The sequence below is a fragment of the Mustela nigripes genome, chromosome 1, assembly GCF_022355385.1.
Source record: "Mustela nigripes isolate SB6536 chromosome 1, MUSNIG.SB6536, whole genome shotgun sequence".
Lineage (NCBI taxonomy): Eukaryota > Metazoa > Chordata > Mammalia > Carnivora > Mustelidae > Mustela > Mustela nigripes.
In genome coordinates this window covers 42,621,840-42,644,565 of record NC_081557.1, presented here as the reverse complement: position 1 = coordinate 42,644,565, position 22,726 = coordinate 42,621,840, and the positions used below count along the sequence as shown (strand labels likewise).

The 22,726-nt window shown below is 47.4% G+C and overlaps 1 protein-coding gene across 3 annotated transcripts in view; it reads left to right on the top strand.

The window, feature by feature from the left end:
* Positions 1–5,401: 5,401 nt before the first annotated feature.
* The window catches only part of TUB (TUB bipartite transcription factor), an 87,789-nt gene continuing 70,464 nt past the window's right edge, over positions 5,402–22,726 (top strand). For 2 of the 3 annotated variants that reach the window (XM_059408866.1, XM_059408850.1), the window contains exon 1: positions 5,403–5,505. In XM_059408866.1, the coding sequence (XP_059264849.1) occupies positions 5,450–5,505 (56 nt within the window). In that variant the 5' untranslated portion in view covers positions 5,403–5,449. Of the gene's footprint in view, positions 5,506–22,726 lie in introns of all 3 variants that reach the window. The other variant, XM_059408877.1, reaches the window with a different exon arrangement.

Below are 22,726 nucleotides of genomic sequence, written 5' to 3'. Positions count from 1 at the left end.
CCATTCATGGGCCTGTGCACTTAGCTGAGACAGAAACCAGGAGACAGGTCATCCTGTGTACCTTGTTATCAACGCTTCCTCTGCAGCAGAAGCTTTCTGGTGAGCACTAATGTGTGACACTCAAAGGTCTGCATAATCTGACACCTCTCCTATCCGTCCACCCATGCACCTTTTCCCCAGGCTTCCTTCTCTACTATTCCAGTCTTGCTTCATCCGGGCCTCTGACCAACCAGTTGAGTTATTCTCCATTGCCCAGAGGTCCATGCACATTCTTACCTCAGGCCATGCTTCCCTACATGCAAGGTTAATGGACAAATATACTGCCCACTAGGAGGATTTCCCTCACCACTCGCCTTTCGCACTTGTCCTCAGTGGGTATGTGGTATGGCTACAATTCATTTTTGTTTTGTACCATTGTTTGAAGTCAACCCACACATACTCCAAGCTCAAATTTTTTTCCTCCTGTGGCAGTGGTTGTAGGGAACACCTCCACAAGCGTGAGTATGAACTAAGGGAGCAAGTGGGGCAACAGGGCTATGTGGCATGGAGTCTAAATCACCTTTTCATGTGGCTCACTTGTTGCTCTCTGGCCCTGCCTGGACCCAGTTCCACATGTACTGTTGTCATCATACAATGAACTGCCTGCTTAAGACTGGTGAACTAGTCCACATAAATCATCCAGTTTATGACTGGTGGCCCAGATTACAATGGGCATTTCTAGTCATAAAGTATCTTGATATCAGATACTCACATCTCTGCTTAGGCCTAGTGCACCATGAGCTGCTTTTTCAGACATGAGTCATTCTATGCTGTAGAAGGCACGGCTTAGCTCTCAAGCCTAAAAGACCTCCTACTGGAATTTTCTGCAGACTCTACCTAGTGTTCTTATCTAAGAGGACGCACTAGCACTAATGGACAGCCAGTTCCCAGAAACAAGAGTTAGGACCGCCAGCAGCTCCAAACCAAACTTTTCACCGCATATATAGTCTGACTCCTGCAATTGCTTTTAAAATCTCTACCATAAATTTTAAGAGCATTTTGGTGGTGGTGATGGGATGGTGGTTGGTTGGTTGGTTGGTTGGTTGGTTTTGGAACTTAATGGTTGAACACTGACACTGATTTACAACCAGCTGTCAGCCCTGCCTGGCCCCTTGGCTCAGGTTTCCCAATAATCCAAAGCAAGCATCTCCCAACCCAGTGAGAGCCATAGTTAGCACCTGTGGGCCCACATACCTGGGGATAAATAAAGGCCTGTTCCTGCCTTAGCAGAATCAAGGAAGATTATCTGTCAATTTGTGCGGGCTTCTTAGATCTCTGTCTCCACCCCTTTGTTCACATATAGAAAGCCTTGAAGACTCAAAGTAGGGTTGAGAGAATGTTCTTGTCCCCTGTCATTGTGTGTTTGGGATGGAGAAGAAGGTGGAGGCTAATGGATGAGACTGTATTGTGGTTGTTCATTTGGGCCTGTAAAGGTGAAACCACACTCCAGGTGGGGGAGAGGGGATGGCCCATCACATCAGTGACATCATTCAAAGTGCCATTTACCTGGGGATGAAGCCCATCTCTCAGATCTAGTCTGTTCTAGGTACACTAAGAGAACATAGGGATTGTGTCTACCAGGACCCAAGCGTTAAAGGGGAGCATTGCCTTTTAGGGCAAAATGTGGTTGGTAGCAATGGGAATTGAAACTGTGGGGAAAAGGTGGGCCTCGGGGGCACAGTGTAGTGTGTACATGGTTCTGGCCAGCAGTGCTTTTTTCCAGAGTCTTACTCTGGAGAGTACAGAACTTGTTGTACTATGAGGAGTGGTTTCCCTTTAGAGCTTTCCGCCTCGGCTACACCAAAGGATTTTTCCTTCCACAGTTTATTCACCAGAGACGTAGACTCCCAGGCCCCTCTTCTTCATTTTGCCATAGTGACTCTTGGTCCTGAGCCCGAGTCTTGGGTTTCTCCACTGCTTGTTTGTTCTCTGAGAAACATGCTAGACAGTATAGCCTCACATGGCTGAGCGGTCCCACCTTGCTCTAGGGTGGCCAGGACCCTAGTTCCAGGACCACTATCTACAGCCTGGCTCCTTTTATTTGGGGTAGTCTAGAAGGCCCTCCCTAATATGCCCAAGGATTTCCAGAAGGGCATGTTCTCCGGGTCTCCTTTGCATTCCTGCTCCTTACTTAATTCTCCATTTCCAACAAGCTGCTTGGCTTGCTGCCCTCCTCCTGCTCTCCTTTGTCCCATGTGTGGGACAAAGCCAAATTATGGTAGCATTTGTACGGTACCTCTATACCTCAAGTTCCTTGCTCAGCCCTGACTAGGAGTTTCTCAACTCATGAGTTCTCAGACTCTAAGTCCTCTGCCATTTCACCATCTCTGCTTACTCAGCCTTCTTCTTTCCAGCCATCAGTTAGCCACCAGAGGACAACTCCAATCTTCCTGTTGCTTTACTATGCAGAACATTCGAGTTTCCTTGTTGCAGCTCTTCTGTGTAAACTAAATGGGACCATTCGTCTCACAGTCAAAAGACCCATTATTCAGCGTTCAGGGAAAAAGAACCAGCTTCTCTGAGATGAATTCTGCCTGTCTGATTATCTATGGTGGGAAGCAACAACTGTTTTTGTGTCCTCATGGATTTTCTGGGTCAGGTCTGGGTACTCGCTGCTGACTTGTCTTTCTTCCATAATGTTTAGCGCCTCTGCTGGGAAGACTCAAGTAGCTGGAAATGACTTTAAGGACAAGGGGTTGTAATCTGCCGAAGGCTTCTTTTTTCTGTGTGCGGTGCTTGGGTGATGTGAAGAAGGCTGGGCTCGGCTTGGACTGTCAGTGGAAGCATCTACATATGACCTTCCCTTGCGGGTTAGCCTTCCTCACAGCACAGTAACCACAGGGTAGTTGGGGTTCCTTCAGTAAACCATAAGGCCATTTATTACTTAACCTCAGAAATCGCATAGCATAGAGATTCACTGTGAGGTATCATAGACCTTACTTCTCAATGAGAGGAACGTCAAAGATTCAGCGACCGTGCTTTAAATCTGCCACAGTCTCCCTCCCACAGAATGCTAACACATGGCTACTGCCATTGGTAAGGGCCGAGGGTCCTTTCTCTGGGGCTTTGGTAGGCTCTTCCATCTGCCTAGCCCAGGGCTCCCCCAGGGATTATTCCAGAATGTCTGGGATGTAGCTTTTCCACAGCTCTCAGCCCTGGCTCAAAACACCTGACTTTGGGCTTCTTATCTGTACATTTAGGGGTGTCAGGATTTGGAGGTGAGGGTCTAGGCGTCCAGCACACCCACTCTTACAGCTGTAAGTTGGCTCTTATTGTTGGCTCTTATAGCTATAATCCTCCTGCCTTATGCCAACTGCCTGGCTCCCTGATGATGATGTGGAGTGTTTCTTCCTACTGCCTCCCGTGGCCTCACCAAGGCAGGCTGCAGGGTCCTGGCAGCCAGTGCCCAGTGTCAGCCTCAGGGGTCTCTGTGGCTCCCAGTTCTGAGCCAGCATGGCTTGGAGTGGGGCAATGTAAGACCTTTCTTGTTGACGGTGTCTCCCTCTTAGGTTCTATTGCTCTTCCATCAATCCTTCAGAGAAAGAACACCCTCAGATACTTGTCTAATAGTGTGCAAGTCAGCAGCTTGGGTTTTGGTTCTGCAGTGACTGTGGAAGTTCCCACAGACCCCACACATTCTCCAGATAGGGGCATTCTCCACTCACCATTACCCAAAAAATGAAATAAGCCTTCACACACTTGTAACAATCTGATTCTGGAGTCCCAGTCCACCACTCCTGAGGTCACAGATATGCCAAGACTCTCAGCATCAAGATGTGGTTCAGAAACAGGCGTTCTCCTTGGGAGTCAGTCCATGCATGTCCGTCTCTAAACCCCACAAGGGAAGGACAGTGTTTGCTTGCTATTTACAGCACTTTGCTGAAGACCAGATCCTTGGTAAATACTGGTTAATGATGCATTTGCCCAACTCTGAGGGCCATGGGAAACCATGGGTTGGAGAATGACTGTTGCCCAGGGTGGCAAACTCCAAAGCTGCAAGGACAGGTTCTATAAGTGCAAGCAGCCGGCTGGCAGGGGCCAGAGGCCCTCAGGAGAGCACATGCTCCTTGTAAGGAGAGCAGCCACTTTTCGGCTCTATGCCTGCCATACTGCAGGCTGGTCCAGGAGTTGCCAGATTTTCTTAGTTTTCAAGAGAGGACAAAAAGGCCAATCTATTAAATCTCTTCATTAATTGTTGTCAACTTAGTGAAAAACAAAAGCACTTTTGTGGGCTGGATGCCACAGGTGTGCTGCCACTTGGAGGCCTGTAACCTGCAGGGTTCACAGCAAGTCTGTTTTCACCTAGTTGGCCCTGATCCTTGGATTAGTGTAGCCCCAAAGTCTACAGCCCAGCGCTCCCCCTTCAGGGAACTCTGGCCTCTCCACCCTGCCCCTGGTCTCAGCCTCCCCCAGCAGCTGCACTGAAAGGTCCTTCTTAGGCTTCCACGACCTCTGCAAGAAGATTATACCTGTAAATCCCCACAGCCAGCAGCCCAGGGTGGGGGAAGGGAGGAGAGGGAGGGGCAAGCCTCTCTCCCTAGGGCCTTCCCTGGGCCGTCCTCTTGCAAGTATGGATGAAGAAAACACTCCGCGAGTTGAGCCAACACAGCTGGATTTTTTCCAAAGTAATTTTAGTAGTAATGAAGTGAAAGCACAAGGAAAATACACAGAGCCGGCCTAGAAATGGGTGTATTGTCAGAGCTTTGTCCTCCGAACCCAAGGGGGGCCACTCTATGCTAAATAGCGGGGCCAAGGGAACCGGGGGAATAGGGAAGGAGAAGTGGGTTTTCATTTGGGTAACGAGGGGGCTGAGTCTCGACACTTTTAGGAGAGGGGGACTCCGGTAAAGGACTTACGTGCTAGGGGGAAAGGGGCTGGAAGGCGGCAGAAGTCCTCAAAATTCGGGGGTGGGGGGGGGGGCTACTCTTCCCATTCCTAAGAAGGGGGTAATTGAAGCGGAAGATTGGAGGTAGTGAATGGATGGGACTCCGCGCCAGGAAGGAGGAGGCGTCTCTGCAGAGGGAGCCCGAGTACGGCGAGCAGAAGGGACAGCCTCTTAGGAATCCCTATCCCGGGAAGGTTTGAAAGCTGCGGTGCCCTAGTGACGCCGAAGAAGATGGAGCGGTTACCATGGCGACGCGGAGCACATATCGGAAATAAATAAGCCGCCCGGCTGCAGCAGCCGCGCCCCCGCGGGATCCGAACGCGGGGGAGGAGGCCCCGCGGGCCCGGGTCTCCGCAGTCTGCGCGTCCCCGCCATTGGCAGAGCCGGAGGGGGGGGTCACCCCCCGGGGGGGCGAATGGTACAGTCCTCCGCCCGCGCCCCTGCCCGGCGCGCAGCAAGCGAGCGCAGAGCCCAGCGCAACCTCTGCCGCCGCCGCGGAGCCCGGAGCAGAGCTGGGAAGCGGCGATGGAGGGAGTCAGCAGCCACCGGACCTTGTCCTACAGCCGCTGGAGCTACGACAGGTAGGGCGGCCGCCTAAAGAGTGGGCTCCCCCACCGCCCTCCGCGTGGCCCTGCGTGGGCACCCTCCCCGGCGCGCACCCCGGCGGGAGAAGCGGCACTGGCAGCGAGCAGACCCCCGGGCGTCCGGGTGGTGGGAACCCCGAGCCGCGGATATCCGAAGCCGGGACGGGCGAGCTGCCCCCCACCCCCATCCCAGTCCCGCTGCCCTGCGGTGGCCCGCCCCCAGCGCCGCAACAGCTCGAGGGAGCGTGGAGGAGCGGCCGGGCCCTCGGCGCAGTGGGGCGAGGGGGGACCCCTGCGGTGCGGGGAGCGGCGCCGCTCGCCGCCGGGACCTGCGGGTTGTCGGCCGCCGGCTCGGAGGAGCGGGAGGGCAGCCGGGGGCCCGCTGTCGGGGCGCGCGCCGGGTTGCCAGGCTGCCTGCCCGCCCCGCGGGGACCCAGAGAGGCTGCCGGCGTGGGCGGCTGGGCGCCGAACTCCCCACGCACTCGTCCTGCAGGGAGCAATCATCCTTCCAGGTGAAATGAGAAAAACGAGGACAAGGGAATGAGTTGGTCGTCAAGCGGAGATTTATTCTGAGATTTTTGTCCTTTCTGCCTATTTTTGGTGTGTTAAATGTCACTTCGCTTTTTAAAATGAAGCCATGATGATAGTAGATAGGTTTTTGTTACTGTTGTTTTCAAAGTTCATAACCCCATGAGGATCTCTGGAGTTAAATTTTCCAATCCATGGCCCTAAATGGTGAGAGCTGGAAGAGAAACTTCATGAACTGGGCTGCTCTCTCCTCCCTCAAGTCCTGCTTCTGGTGCACTCCTTCCCTTCACTGCTGAAAACATTGCTGCATCTCTGACAGCCGGTCTTTTAGGTCTTTCCAGAGGTTCAGAGGAACAGGTGTCCCTCCTGCCCCAGGTGCATCCCCTTAGAACCCTATTCACTCTCTCCCAGTTGGTCCCATCTTTTTGCTTTTTCGTCTTTCCCTCTACCGTGGATCTCTCAGCCTGTAAACCTACTCAAGCTTGTCATCCTTCCTCCTCAAGACCAATGCAGCTGGTCCACCCCTTTGTTTGCTTTCAGCGCCTTCTTAGGGGTGAAATGTCTGAACTGGTTGATTCTGTTTCCTCCTGAACCATGCACTGCAGGATCCTAGCTATCTGCTTGCTGCCCACCGCCTAATTCCAGTGATAGTGCCCTTTTGAAAAGTAGTGTTTCTCCTATGGATGGGAACTCTAAAATGATCCAAGTATTAAACTTAAAATAACAAACCCTCCAACCTTGTGTTTAGACCCCAAGCCACATATCCATTCGCTTATTCAACCAGTATGTATTGACGGCAAACTATGTGTGGGGCCCTGGAGATAAAAAGACACAATTCCTTCCCCCGGACAAGCTCACAGTCCAGATTCTAGCAGAAATCAGTGGTAGCATATGCTGAAGGCTTAATACAGACATGGGAGGTAAACTTTTAAGTTGAGATAATTTTATATAATAGCTAGACTTTTCCCCTACAAAAACAAACAAAACCAGCAACACTGGGGGAATTAGACAGCCTGGGTTCAAATTCTGACTCCACCTAACTCACCTGGAGCAAGTCACTTTCCTTCTCTAGGCTTTGATTTTTTCTGTGAAACGGAAAGGATTAGAAAGATTAGATGAGCTAACATAGTAATAAGTGGTACCCATTGCTGTTTTATTCATAAATATTGTAAAAGTCTCTGAGAGCATAGGCTTAGTTTGAAAATATTTGTTCTCTTGTTTAGATTCCTAAATCAAGACCTTTCCTGGGGTTCTGTCCTCGGCACGCTTTTCTTCTCACCCTGACAGTCTCAGCACCTGGGGAGTCATGGGAAGAAAGTCGCTTCCCTGGTCTGTGTCCAAACTAACTGAATCTGAATCTCCAGACATGGAACTCTGGAGTCAAGATTTGCATAATCCTTCCCAGATGACTTGGCTAGGGCTGGTTCGGCTTTTTCTCTGGAAGCATTGGTCTATATCACCCACCTCCATTCTCCAGTTAGTACTTAGTTTTTAAAAATTTTTAAGAATTGAATTATTTAAAAATTGTACAGTCCTCAATAAACTTAAAAATATTATATAAGCAACTCATGTATATAGTACCCAGGTATTAAAAGTAAAATTCTGTGATCCTGCTGCCCCCATCCTCACCCCCTAGAAGCAAACCGCCCCACTGTTGACAATTAATACTTTCTGACCCTGTTCTCTGGCTTCTGCCCTACCACATCTTTGAACCCAGGAAACCACTGTCTTTCACGTCCCGACAGAAGCTGACCTCTCTGCATTATATTACCTGTTCTTTTCCTCTGTTTCCGCCTTTGCTTCTCAGGCCATATATGTATCAGTTATCTCTTACCATGTAACAAATCACTCTTAAATTTAATGGCTTAAAAGACGAGTTGTTGTGGCTAACTGAAAATTCTGTGGATCAGCAATCTGGGCTGGGCTCAGCTGGGCAGTTTTTGTGGTATGGCCCAGGTATGGCTTTTCTTGGTGGCACTTGCTGACACACGTGGTGCTTCAGCTGTGAGGGTTAGCACATCTGGAGCCTCTCTCCAGGGAGAAAGAGAGGGAGAGAGATGTTCTCTCATCTTCTTGTAGGCTAGCCCGGGTTTGTTCACATTCTGGTATAAGATTCCCAGTGAGAAAGCAGAAGCTACAACGTCTCTTGAGGCCTAGGAGTGGGACATGCACATCACTCTGCCACATTGTATTGGTCAAAGAAAGTCAAAGGGTCAGCCCACATTCAGGAGAGGGCAATAAGTTTCAGCTTTTGAAGGGAAGAGCTATAAAGAATTTGTGGCCATTTTTACACTCTACCCCAATATGCGGCCCATGTCTCTTTAATTGCTCACTCTTCTTGGTCCCCCCCCGTCCCAATGTGAGCACATGCCAAAATTCCCCTCTCTTCCATTCTATTCTGTTACATTCTATTCTCGGGCTATATACCCTGGTCCCATTTATCACCCAGTTTAAACTAGAAATCCATATCTGCAACTCCAGTCTTTTTGCTGAGTCTGAACCACACGTCTCTAAATGCTTGTGGACATCAGGTATATGTTCCACCAACACCTGAACTCAACAGATTCAAAGCCAGACCCTTCACCAATAATGCTGTATTCTCTATTCGACATCCTTCTAGCCAAATGAACTCAAAACTTTGACAGTGGCCTTGAACTCTCCAAGTCTAACCATTCCATCTGTCTCTTCTTATCTATATCCCTGATTATTATGAAGATACAATGAAACAATGTACGAAAGATGACCAGCATGCAGTATGTACCCTCAAGTCCATGCGTTCTTAGGAGTTTGGCACTTGGTTAACCTTCTTGCCTTCATTTGCTCCAGTCATGATCCTGGAGGTTTCAGGGCTTATGTACATTACCAACTAGCACTCTTCACTCACAATTTCTGGACCTTTGCCATTCTAGAAACTTCTCTTTGGTTATTCACAGGATACATTCCTAGATGTTGGCCCTCGAGACTGCCTCACTTTTGAAATCTTAGATGCTAATATCCCAATCTCTGGCCTTCTGCACCTCCCTCATACATTCTTCCCACCACATTATCGAGTCATCTGGTGCCTTCATGTCTGCATTTTCTCCTGCCAGCATTTTCCTGGGCTCTCTTCTTCCTTTCCCAGCCTGGACCACATGGGAGATCGTGACTCACGCACTACCATCACTTTCTGTCTCCTTGCACATGCTTGCCGCAACTCCAGCCCTGTGTGGACCAGCAGTAGAACCCCCACTTCTTGGCCATTATGGCATCAGAACCCTGCCGCAACACCTACGTGGCCCTGCTGACTGTCCCCACAGTTCAGGGACTTCCTCTCCAGCTGTGCCATCAGCAGTCTTTCCCTTCTCCCTGCTTAGCTTCACTCCCCTCCCACCCCAGTGGCTCTTCTGCCTCATACTCAAGGCCCCTCTAACTGGACCGGACTCCACACCCCCAAGCCCAGAACTTCCTTTGAGAAAAACTGATCACATTGGGCTGGATCTTCTGTAAATTCCTGACTCCACATCACTGCCGCATCTCCTCTGTCACTCCCTTTTGGGGGACTTTTTTGTCATTTCCAATTCTTTCTTAATATAAGTAATTCCATGATAAACATACTTATATGTGTAATATTTTTTCCCTCATGTTGGATTATTTGATTAGCAAGAGCTGCTTGAAGACAGGTTGTTGGTGTCAGATTTGGATGATTGTTGCCAGATGATCCCCCAGGAGGAGCGAACTGACTTGTGTTCTCATGGTCCGAGGTTCTCACTGCATTGTTTCACGGTGATCTCTTTGTTTTGAGTGTGGCCCCCCCAGACTCTGAGATGATGTACATAATTGCTTGCAATTTGGGTTTCAGAGTCACCATGACTCTGATCACAGTGACGTGATATTGAAGCCCAGCTCCCTCAATAATTGGTTTTGTGACTTTTGACAAGCAACTTAACTTCCACCTACAAAAAGATAATAAGAATAGTAGCTGCCTTTGAAGGTAGTCATCTATTGACTCAAAATGGGGTTTTTGTTTTTTTTTTGGTCACCAAAAAATTTTTTCACAAAAATAAATGTATATATGTATATTTTTTAGCCCCTCCTGAATGGCAGAGAAAGTTATAGGTGCTGGAGACAGAGCAGTGAACAAAATAAACTCTCTAGTCCCACAACTCTTACTGTCTCTTGGGGGGAGATAGACACGGATGAAAATGTGCATATGACATGTCATTGCTAAGTGATATCTAACATCTAATATGCTAATTGCAAAGAAGAAAAATAGAGCTGAGCAAAAGGGAGAGAATATGACTATGGGGTGATTGGGATAGAGGTGAATATGTTGTGAGATACATATATATAATATATATAAATATGATATAATATTTATATATATATATAAATATTTATATATATATAAATATAAATATAATATATATTTATATATAAACATTTATATATAAATATATATATATTTTTTTGTCTGGTTGGGGAAACTCTTTCTGATAAGGTGATATTTCAAGCAAGGGAGTGAATGGGAAAGAATGTTCCATAGAAGGGGAACAGCAGGTGAAAATGTCCTAAGGTAAGAGTGTACTTAGTGTATTTCAGTACACCAAGGAGGCCAGTGTGACCCTTTGTAATAACTCCTTCCTGCTCTTCCGCTAACCCCTTTCCCCCTTCTGTCCTCAGGGAACCATTGATCTGATTTGCATATTCTAGAATTTTATATAATTGGGATCATTCGGTGTGTACTTCTTCTTTTTTTTTTCTTTTGGTCTAGTTTTTTTTTTTTTTTTTAAGATTTTTACTTATTTATTTGACAGACAGAGATCACAAGTAGGCAGAGAGGCAGGCAGAGAGAGACAAGGAAGCAGGCTCCCTGCTGAGCAGAGAGCCCCAATGCTGGGCTTGATCCCATGACCCTGGGGTCATGACCTGAGCCGAAGGCAGAGGCTTTAACCCACTGAGCCACCCAGGCGCCCGGTCTGGCTTTTTAAATGCAACTGTAGTTATTTTGATATTTTTCCATGTTTCATGACTCGGGAGTTCATTTCTTTTTTTGCTTAGTAGTATTCCATTATGTGGAGATACCGTTGTTTGCTTAGCCATTCCTCTGTTCGTAGACACTTGGGTGGTTTCCACTTTCTGACTATTACAATTATATATAACTTTTGTGATTGTTTATGTACAGGTCTTTGTATGGACATGTTTTTTTAATTTCTCTTTGGTGAATACCTATGAATGGGCTGTCCGGATCACTTGGTTGGCATACATTGGGTTTGTTGGTTGGTTTGTTTTGCAAGGGGGTATACATTTAACTTTTTAAAAACTGCAACTTTTCCAAAGTGGTTGGACCATTTTGCATTACCCTGAGCCATGGATGAGAGTTCTAATTCCTCTACATCCTTGGGACAGGTTGGTATGGTCAGTCTTCTAAATTTTGGCCATCTAATAATTATGTAGTAGTGATGGGTTATTTTGAGTTTATTTGCATTTCTTTAATGATTAATGTTATTGAGCATAATTTCATGTGCTTATTTGCCATCCATGCTTCTTTTTGGGGGAAAATATCTGTTAAAATCTTTTCCCATTTGTTATTAGGTGATTTGTGTCCTTCTATTGAGTTTTGCAAATTCTTTGCATATTCTAGATGTATGTCCTTTATCAAATATGTGACCTGCAAATACTTTCTCCAAATCTTTGACTTTCTTTTTAGTCTCTTATATAGTTTGAAGAGCAGAAGTCTTGCTTTCTGCAGCCCAATTTGCCAGTGTATTCTCTTTTTTTTTTATATTCAGTTAGCCAGCATTTAGTATATCTTAAGGTTTTTTTAAAAAGATTTTATTTATTTATTTGACAGACAGAAATCACAAGTAGGCAGAGAGGCAGGCACAGAGAGAGGAGGAGGCAGGCTCCCTGCCAAGCAGAGAGCCTGATGTGGGGCTTGATCCCAGGACCCTAGGATCATGACCTGAGCTGAAGGCGGAGGCTTTAACACACTGAGCCACCCAGGCGCCCCTATAAGTTTTTGATGTAGTGTTCAGTGATTTCATTAGCTGTGTGTAACACCAATGCTCATTCCAACATGTACCCTTCTTAATGCCTGTCACCTGGTTACCCCTTCTCCACACCCACCTCTCTTCTGTAATCCTCAGTTTATTTCCTGGAGTCCAGAGTCTCTCATAGTTCATCTCCCTCTCTGATTTTTTCCCATTCAATTTTCCCTCCCTTCCCCTGTGGTCCTCCATGCTATTATGTTCCACATATGAGTGAAACCATATAATAATTGTCTTTCTTTGCTTCCTTACTTCATTCAGCATCATCCCCTTCAGTTCCATCCATGTCGATGGAAGTGGTAGGTATTCATCCTTTCTGAAGGCTGAGTAATATTCCCTTGTATATATGGACCACATCTTCTTTATCCATTTGTCTGTTGAAGGACATCTTGGCTCCTTCCACAGTTTGACTATTATGGACATTGCTGCTATGAAAATTGGGGTTCATGTGCCCCTTCCTCTCACTACATCTGTATCTTCGGGGTATGGATCGTTCTTCTGGTGACTTATCTAAGAAATCATGGGCTAATGCAAGGCAACAGAAGTTTTCTCCTAGGAATTTTCTGATTTTAGGTTTAACATTTTAGGTCTGTGCTTCATTTTGACTCAACTTTTGTACATGGAATGAGGTTCATTGAAAAAAAGAAAGCTATCTAATTGTTCCAGCACTACTTATTGAAAAGACTTACTTTTTTTTTCACCTTTATCAAAAACCAGTTGTCATTGTATTTATTTTTCTACTCTCTATTCTTTTCCATTGATCTATTTGCTTACTTCGATGCCAATACCACACTATCTGGATGACTATAGCTTTGTAAAGGGTCTTGAAATCAGGTAGTTTCAGACCTTCAACTTTGTTGTTGTTGTTGTTCCTTCCACTTCTTCTTGTTCTTCCTCTTCCTCCTTCTCCCCCTCCCCCCTTCTCCTCCTTTTCTCCTCCTCCTTCTTTTTCCTTTTTCTTCCTCCACCTTCTCCCCCAAACCAGAAGACCCATTTGTTACTCTAGAGTTGTGAAGATCATTGCAGTAACTGCGGTGTTTATTGTCCTGCCCAGGGCCCATCCCCAATCCTCAAGCTACTTGGCAAGAAAAATCAAAAGGTTGCTTGGTGAGTGTGGTTTCAAAGCAAGACCAAAGGAATGACTTGGAGAGTCATTCACCCAAGCCCTGGAGAAAGCAGGATGGTCCTCTTCTTCAAAGCTGTTTGACTATTCTGGGTCCTTGTTAATTTCACATTCCTTTTACAAAGATATTTTCAAGGGGTGCCTGGGTGGCTTAGTGGGTTAAAGCCTCTGCCTTTGGTTGGCTGGGGTCATGATCCCAGGATTGTGGGATCGAGCCCCGTATCGGGCTCTCTGCTCAGCAGGGAGCCTGCTTCCTTGTCTCTCTATGCCTGCTGCTCTGCCTACTTGTGATCTCTGTCAAATAAATAAATACAATCTTTAAAAAAAAAATAAATTAAAGAAATACCAAAGATATTTTCAAGCTCTGTAAAACAAAACCAAAGCCTGCTGGGATTTTAATTAGGATTGTGTTGAATCTGTAGATCAGTTTGGGGAGAGTTGACTCTTGGTAATGTTGGGCTTTTCACCTATAAACGTGATATATCTTTCTGTTTATTTAGATCACCTTTCATTTCTCTCAGGCACATTTTGTAGTTTTCAGAGTATAAGTCTTTTACCTCTTTCATAAGATTTATCCTGAAGTATTGAATATTTTTGAATGATAATGTAAATAGTATATTTTTCATTCAATTTCCGGTAGTTAATTGTTAGTGTATAACAATATGTTTTGTGTTTTTTTTACTTCTTTTGTGTTTTCCTTACTTCTCAGTGTGCAGTTCAGTGGCATCAAGTACATTCACAATGCCATGTAACCATCACCACTATTTCCAAATCTTGTTCATCATTCTAAACACTTTGTATGTAGTAAGAAATAACTCCTCACTGGCTTCTCTCCCCAGCCCCTGGTAACCTCTAATTTCCTTTCTGTCTTTATAAAGTGCCTGTTCTAGATATTACATGCGAGTGGAATCATACAGTGTTTTTTCTTTTGTGTCTGGCCACCTCACCTAAATATGAAGTCTTCAAGCTGTCTCCATGCTGTAGAGTACATGGATACATCATTCCGTTCTTGATCGAGTAACATTGCTCTGCATGCCTACACCACATGTTGTTTCTGCTTCACTCTGTTGATGGACACTCGAGTTGTTTTCATCTTTTGGCCATTGTGAAAATGGCTCAGCGAATGCTGGTGTACAAGTGTGTGTTCCAGTCACTGTTTTCAACTCTTTTGGGTGTATAATAGGAGTGAAATTGCTGGATCATATACGAATTCCATATTTAGCTTTTGGAGTAACCACTCATCTGGTTTTGTTTGTTTGTTTGTTAGATTTTATTTATGTGTTTGAGAGAGAAAGAGAGTAAGAGAGAGATCATGAGGAGGAGGGAGGGGAGAGGGAGAAGCAGAACCCCCCACTCCTGGCTGAGCAGGTACCCTGAAGCAGGGGGCTCGATCCCGGGACCCTGGGATCATGACTGAGCTGAAGGCATGTGCTTAACCGACTGAGCCACCCAGGTGCCCTGCTCAGCTGTTTTTCACAGCAACTGCACCATTCTACCTTCTCAGCAGTGGTGCCTGAGGTTCCCATTTCTCTACATCTTGCCAACACCTGTCATTTCCTGGTTTTAAACCATCCTGGGATGGGCAAAATGGTTTCTCACTGTGGTTCGGATTGACATTTCTCTGATGACTAATGTTGGACATCTTTTCAGGCTCTTCTTAGCCATTCATAGATCTTCTTTGGAGAAATGTCTGCTCAAGTCCTTTGCCTGTGTCATTTGTTTGTTTTTAAATAAACTTTTTATTGAGGTTTAAAAACTTCAATAAGGTTTTAAAGTTTTGACACAAGTCAAAGTACAGAATTTGCTGAATTTTCACTAAAAGTGAATACACTCTCTGACCAGAGCCCCTCCTTACCCCTGCCCTCTAACACACGGGCTACTACCTCCAACCTGACTTCCATTAGACTGACTTAGAACTGGAGAGATTAGTTTTGTCTACTTTTTTTTTCTTCAAGATTTTTTTTATTTGTTTATTTGACAGACAGAGATCACAAGTAGGCAGAGAGGCAGGCACAGAGAGGGAGGGGAAGCAGGTTCCCCGCTGAGCAGAGAGCCCCAATCCCAGGACCCTGGGATCATGACCTGAGCCGAAGGCAGAGGCTTTAACCCACTGAGCCACCCAGGTGCCCCAGTTTTGTCTACTTTTAACTTAAGAGTACCAGGGATACTCTTCTGTGTCTTCCTTCTTTAGTTTAACTGTGGCTGCATCGGTGCTTTTGCAAAAACCATTAAATTCCATTTTGCTCACTCCCGTTCCTGGGTAGTATTCTGTGTGGATTTACCATAACTTATCCATTCCACTGTGATGCATACTTGAGATGTTTCCCAGTTTTGGTTATTAACACTGGACATTTTAATGCATGCCTTTGGTTGATATTTTTTGTTAGTTTGATTTTTTTTTCAGCTTTATTATGGTAAAGTTGACACACAGAAATTATATATATGTAAAGAGTACAACTCGATGTTTTGATGTATGTACACATTGTGAAGTGATGGCCACAATCAAACTAATTAACATACCTATCAGCTCAGCTCACACACTTACCTTTCTTTCTTTCTTTCCTGATGTGAAACCTTAAGATGTTTTCTCATAGCAAATCTCAAGGATATAATACAGTATTGTTCATGACAGTCCCCATGCTGTACATCTGATTTCTAGACTCATTCTTCTTGGATGACTGAAACTTTGTACCCTCTGACCAACATTTCACCATTTCCCCCATCTTTCCAGCCCCTGGCGACCACAGTTCTACTCTTCATGTCAATGACCTCAACTATTTTAGATTCCACATAAGTGAGATCATGCAATATTTGTCTTTCTGTGTCTGACATATTTCATCTAGCTTCATGTCTTCCAGGTTCATCCATGTAGTCCCAAATGGCAACTTCCTTATTTTTTTCATGCTATTTCATTGTGTGTGTGTGTGTGTGTGTGTGTGTAACATTTTTTTTATCCATTCCTCTGTCAACAACATTTAGGTTGCTTCCATATCTGGGCTATTGTGAATAATAGCATGGGAGTAGAAATATCTGTTTAAGGTCCAGATTTCATTTCCTTTGGAAGCAGGATTGCTAGGTCATATGGTAGTTCTAGCTCTATTTTTAACTTTTTGAGAAACCTATACTGTTTTCCATAGTGGTTTTACCAATTTATAGTCCCACCTATAGTGAACAAAACCTTCACTTTCTTGATAATACGCTTTGAAGCAAAAGTTTCTAACTTGGAAGATGTCCAATTTATTTTTTTCTTTTATGCTATTGGTGTCATATTTATAATTTCATTGCCAGATCCACAATCATGAAGATTTACCATTTTCTTCTAAGTGGTTTTAGAGCATATATTTAGGCCATTGATCTATTTTGAGTTCATTTTTGTGAGATGTGGATCCAACTCCATTCCTTGGCATGTGGAAATTCAGTATCCAGTTGTCTCAGCACCTTTTGTTGAAGACACTACAGAACTTAGCACTTGGTCAAAAATCAACTGGCCATAGATGCATATATTCCTGGATTTTCAGTTGGTCTGTATATTTATCCTTATAACAATATCTCACTCTTTTGCTTCTTGCAGCTTTGTAATAAGTTGTTTTCTTTTGAGAAAAAGGGGTGGGGGAGAGAGAAAGAGAGAGAGCAAGCGAGACCATGGTTGGGGGGAGGTTGTATTGAGAAAGGGAGAGGGAGAGAAAGAATCCAAGCAGACTCCATGCAGAGCCTGATGCAAGGCTCAGTCTCACAACCCTGAGATCATGACCTAAGCTGAAACCAAGAGTCAGATGCTTAACCAGCTGTGGCCAATAAGTTATGAATAGGAGCAAAAGGCAAGGAAGCAAGACATGGCCTGTGCTAAACATGTCTACGGAGGGCTTGGACTCCCAAGAGACTGGGTCGCTGAGATGGCACAGAAGGAGCAGTAAAAAGAGCTTGAGCTTTGTTATTACAGACCTGGTTCAAATCCCAGCTCCACCTCTTACTAGCTGTGTAAATGTAACCCAGGTGGGAAAATCCTTATTGTTTGTATTGGTTATAAAAATCATGTGTGCTAGGGCACCTGGGTGGCTCAGTGGGTTAAGCCTCTGCCTTTGGCTCAGGTCATGATTTGGGGTCCTGGGATGGAGCCTCACTTCAGGCTCTCTGCTCAGCAGGGAGACTGCCCCCCCCAACCCCGTCTGTGTCTCTGCCTACTTGTGATCTCTATCTGTCAAATAAATAAATAAAATCTTAAAACAATTTTTTTAAATCATGTGTGCCACTTGTAGAAATAGAAAAAACAAAATTGGAACAGTTCATAAGTGTATCAAGTAGTTACTTAATATCCTTTAGTCTCAGTTTCGCCATCTGTAAAATCGGAGTGATGATTTTGTTATAGTGAAGGGTCATAGTGAGAATTGAATTGTGTACACTCTCGGGTAGGCTGTGAACTAGAAACAGACCACGGGCATAGCTACCCTAAGGTTAGGCAAAGTGAAGCTCCTCATTTAATTGGCCTGGAGCTTCTTGGTGGCAAGGGGACCACACTGGCCAGGAGTCACTATAACACACCTTGGTGCAAGTTTCTTTTGGCTCCTTGGTTTCCACACAGAACATGCAGCGCTGGTGATACTCTCCGCAAAGGTAGGTTTCTGCCAAGTTGAGAAAGTAGCCAAATTCTTATTGTAAAAGTAGACTTTTGTACTGAGCACTCACATCACTGTCTGGAGAGTACTTGACATCAACAGAATGTGTGTTTCTGTTTTCAAAATGCAGTCTCTCTTCTCACAAGAAAGAAATGTTAGGCTCTCTTTGTTCTTAAACCAACTCGATATCAGCAAAGCTGCCTACCTTTGGCCAGAGTGGGGCTAGGGTGAGAGGGGAAGCCAGGCAGTGTCTGTGTGCTCCCCGAGCAATGGCTTTAGCCTCAGCTTCCTACTGTTCCAGAAAGTTGTTCTTTCACAGTATTCAGTGCACTTGCACAGTGCACATGTGACCTTGGGAAAGCTGTTTAACCGCCATGAGCCTCCGTGGCCTCGTCACCAAAATGAATGTAATAGTACCTTCAGGACATCATACTTATCATCGTGAGGACTCAGTGGCTTAGAATTTGTAATGACTTAGTCTTTGTAAGGCTTAATAAAAGGAGCGCCTGGGACAGCACCTGGCATGTGGCAAGTGCTCTTTACCGTCTGGCTGTGGTTATCTGGACTTTGCTCTCCCACTGAACCTGCAAGCTCAGTCATTCCTGGAACAGGGAGAGGTGTGGTGGCCCAGGCAGGCCCTGTCCCGAGAGGGAGCTGTGTGAGGAAAGTGGGCAGGTGAGGGGAGGAGGCTGAGGCACCGAGGGAGGGAGTCCAGGGACCTGCTGGGCACTAGTTGGGACCAGCTGGGTGAGAGGGGTACTGTGGCAGGACCTCCAGGGTCAGATGGGAACTCGGGGTCTGGGGACCTTAGCCAGCACCTGAGGCATGGGTGACAAGATTCAGATTCCTCCAGAGGGCCAGACATTGAGCCCCAGTGAAGAATTCCCGAGCACGGGGTGCCTGCGTGGCTCAGTGGGTTAAAGCCTCTGCCTTCAGCTCGGGTCATGATCTCAGGGTTGTGGGATTGAGCCCTGCATTGGGCTCTCTGCTCAGTGGAGAGCCTGCTTCCTCCTCTCTCTCTCTCTTTGCCTACTTGTGATCTCTGTCTGTCAAATAAAAAAATAAAAGAATTTTTAAAAAGAATTAAAAAGAATTCCCGAGCACATCCGAAATGCGACAGACCCTTCCCTTCAGAATGGAACTCAGGCCCCCGCTGTTGAGAGATCACACAGAGGGAGCCATAGGGCCCAGCCAGCTGACCTAGTCCCTACTGCTGCTGAGTCAGAATGAGCAGAGAAGGTGGGAGACACTGGGCATTAGAGGGGCAGACCAGACCTAGGGGCAGACCAGACCTGGGGGCAGCAGACCAACCACGGGGGCAAATAAGTTCACAAGCAGTTTACTCTGAGATAGAGGTGATGCTTTGCCTGGGCTTTATGAAGCAGGGACATACGTTGGAAAGAGTGCTGTGAATCCAGGATTCAGGATTTCATTCTGGCTGCTCCATTAATTCCCATTCTGGCTCTGAGCAAGTCACTTGTCTCTCTGCACCTGTTTCCCTTGAAGCTGAAGAGGCTGAACTGCTTGACTGAGCCCTCTTTGAGTTCTGGTGTGCTGTGAGCACATGACCCATGGCCTTGCTATGTGTTCTGTGGTTGGCAAGGCCAGGCTGGGGGGACAAGAATGGGGCAGGCTGGGATCAGAGGTCCTGGCCATAGCAGTCCCAGCTTCTGGATTGCTGGCAGGGGAGGCTGGATGTGGAGCCCTGGGACAGGTGATTGGAGGTCCTGCTTTGTTCCAGAGCTTTGGAACGTAGCTACTTTTCTTTTTTGGATTTATGGCTAAATAGGACTAAACTGACTGTATTGGGGCAGATGGGAGGGGTGGGGCAGGGGTGTGGGGGGATGGTCTGTCTCCCAGGCAGTTGGCGTGATTGGGACTGGGGGTGATAAGGGAGTCAAGACAGGAGCAAGTCATGGAGGGGAACCTTGCCCACGCTGAGGTTTGACGTTGTCAGGCAGTTTGGTTTCCCAGGTGGGGTGACAGGAAGCTTTAAAAAAAAAAACAAAAACAGAAAGACCCTGGGGGTGGGGACATCATTTCTGTGGTCAAAGGTAGAAAGAAAGACACAGTCTGGAGGACAGTTCTTTTTAAACAGGGACTCACAGGAACCCGTGGATACCTGACTCCTTCATTCTGAAAAATCTTGTGCCCTGATGACAGATAAATGCCAAGCCTGGGTATTGTGTGGGTCATTCTGACCCAGCATGGACTTGGGAGAACTGCACAAACCTTTTCTTTCCATCCTGAGCAACGTGGGCTATCCTGAAGCTGGAGCAGTTAGAGCTCCTGGCTCAGTTGTGTTCTCCTAATCTGTGCCCTGCTCGGAAACTGAGCAAATGTTTTGGTCTCCTCTAATATGAAGAGTAATGAGGTGCCTAGGTGGCTCATTGGGTTAAGCCTCTACCTTCAACTCAGGTCATGATCTCAGGGTCCTGGGATGGAGCCACATGTCAGGCTCTCTGCTCAGCAGGGAGTCTGCTTCCCCCCCCACCCCCTCCTGCCTCTCTGCCTACTTGTGATCGATCTCTCTCTCTCTCTGTGTCAAATTAATTGATTAATTATTTTTTAAAAAGAGTAACAAAGAAAACCCTAGCTGTGTGTGTGTGTGTGTGTGTGTGTGTGTGTGTGTGTGTCTGATGCATGCCAGCCCAAGCTGTGGGGAAGTCAGTGGGCATTAGGGAACAGCTTGCTCATGCTGTGGCTAAAGGTGGCAGACTTCTGCACATCTAATGATGCTAGAACTGTGCAGGTGGGGGGGGAGAAGGTTTCCTGCATCCAAGAACATTTGGAATCTGGCAGGGCCTGCATCAGGGTAACGGGGACCCAGTATTATCTTCTTGCAAGGTCACATTCCTCAGCAAAGATTTAATCCCACCCCGGCTTTACCTCTGGGCCCTCTCCAGCCCTGCAGCCCTGCTAATCACCATGCGGGGAATGCCACAGTGCACCAAGAGGGCACTGTCCCAGCGCCGGCCCCTCCCTCCACAGTCTGGGTGGCCCTGTGGGGGTGAGGGCAGTTTGGGTGACATTCCTTCTTTCCATCACCAAGTGTCAGAGAGCCAGTGTAATGATGGTCTGGGCTCCTCTGGGAGAAGGCTTCTGAGAGTGTGTTTTTCATACAACTGAGTGTGTGCACCAGTAATTATGTATCTGGGGTATGAGCACATTGTGCCAGGGTGTGTGTGCACACTGCATGTACATGGCTGAGTTTGTGCACCTTTGCAGGGAGCTACCTGTGTGCCACCAGGAGTGGTGATGTGGATGTGTGTGTCATGTATATGAATGAAAGCAGGGGTGCCAGAGAGAACTGACTTGGGGGGGGGCAGTGGGAAGGGGAGACTGGTTTGCTCTCTCCCTCCTTCTTCCCCTGCACCTTGGGAAGTGGGGGGAGGATGTGTACACCCCCTTCCCCTTCTACAAGACTAGGTGCAGTGGGGGTCATGAACCTGGGCAGCTTCTTCGAGGCTGGGGGGCTGCAGAAGTACCTGGGAACTAAGCAAGGCACTGGGACGCAGGAGGGGCCACTTAGACGCGGGAGCTGATAGATGTCTGTGTGATCTTGGGTGATGAGCTGTGGGGGAGGGCGGCGGAGGACCCTCCTTTGCACTCCCAGTCCAGCCCAAAGGAGCTGGGAGTGGGAACCCTGTCTCTGCCATGAGGGGCTCTGGGGCAATCTGGGGCACATCAATGTTGGATGAGCCCGCGCTGCCTTCACGCGGCCTCGATACCATCTTCCATGGTCTCACTTTTAGTGTAACCGGAGAGCCCAGGGCTCAGCCCAAGTCTACCACTGGCGATCTTCTCACCACGGCACCACCCGCGGGGGGACGGCAACTAAGGTGGGGAGGCCGGGGCGGTTCTGATGGACTGTCCCGGGACCGGGTGGGGGCCAGCCGGGCCCTGCCTGGGCAGGGGAGTCAGTTGGTTCCAGCCTGGCCTCCACAGCCCCTGAGTCCTGGTGCCAGGTTACACCTCCTCCCACCTCAGGCCACCTCATGGTCCTAGGGGTGTCATCTGTCCAGTGACGTGTTCTTAGGGCATTTTAGTCCCATCCCCCCAGCCAACTTTAGGAGTTTCCTGCTTGGGAAGGGGCTGGAGGGGCATCAGCTAGAGGGACAGAGACCCCCTAGGGGAAGGAAGGGGAGTCGCAGCAACTGCGTGGAGCCTCCTGCTGCAGGTGAGTGTCCAGAGCCCTGAGTGCATGCTGGGGAATGGGGAGGGACGGACTGAGGTCTGGGGGTCCCCACTGGCCATGCTGCTCACCACCCCGACCTTTTCTACTCCAGCCCCCGCACCTTACACCTTGTGACCCCACACCCAGCCTTGCCCTAAGAGGCAGCGCCCAGGAAGTGGACCGGTGCCCCACGGAGCATCTGCTACAAGCTGGCATGCTGGGCTGTGGCCTTGGGGGGGTCCAACATGGACAACCGCTATGGTGGGCGGGGAGATTGGTTTGGATCAGCAGCCGGTTTTTGTAAAACAGCTTAAGGGGACACGGGAGTTCCTGTTCGTTTACATATTGTCTTTGGCTCTTTTCCCACCTTGGACTCAGAGCTCAGTACAGCTCAGCTTGCAAGCCCGGAATAGGTACTATCTGGCCCTCTAAGAAAACGCTTGCCCACCACCCCCATTACGTAGTCTGCAGTCCTCTCTCCTTTTTACCCTTCACCTGGGCCTCCCTCCTGCCTTCCTCCTCATGCCCCACACCACTGGCTCACCCAGGCTGAGCGCTCTCCACACCCAGGAACACAGACTTGGGGGACCACCCCTTCACACCTTGGCACTGCTACTTTCCCTGTTAAGAAAGGAAAGTAACCGGGGGCCACAAGTATTCCCAGATCCGGTAGGTTACCTGATAGCTGAGGATTGAGACCTGCAGCACCCCTGCCTAACCCTAGGCTGCAAGTGAGCCAATTCCTAGGCCA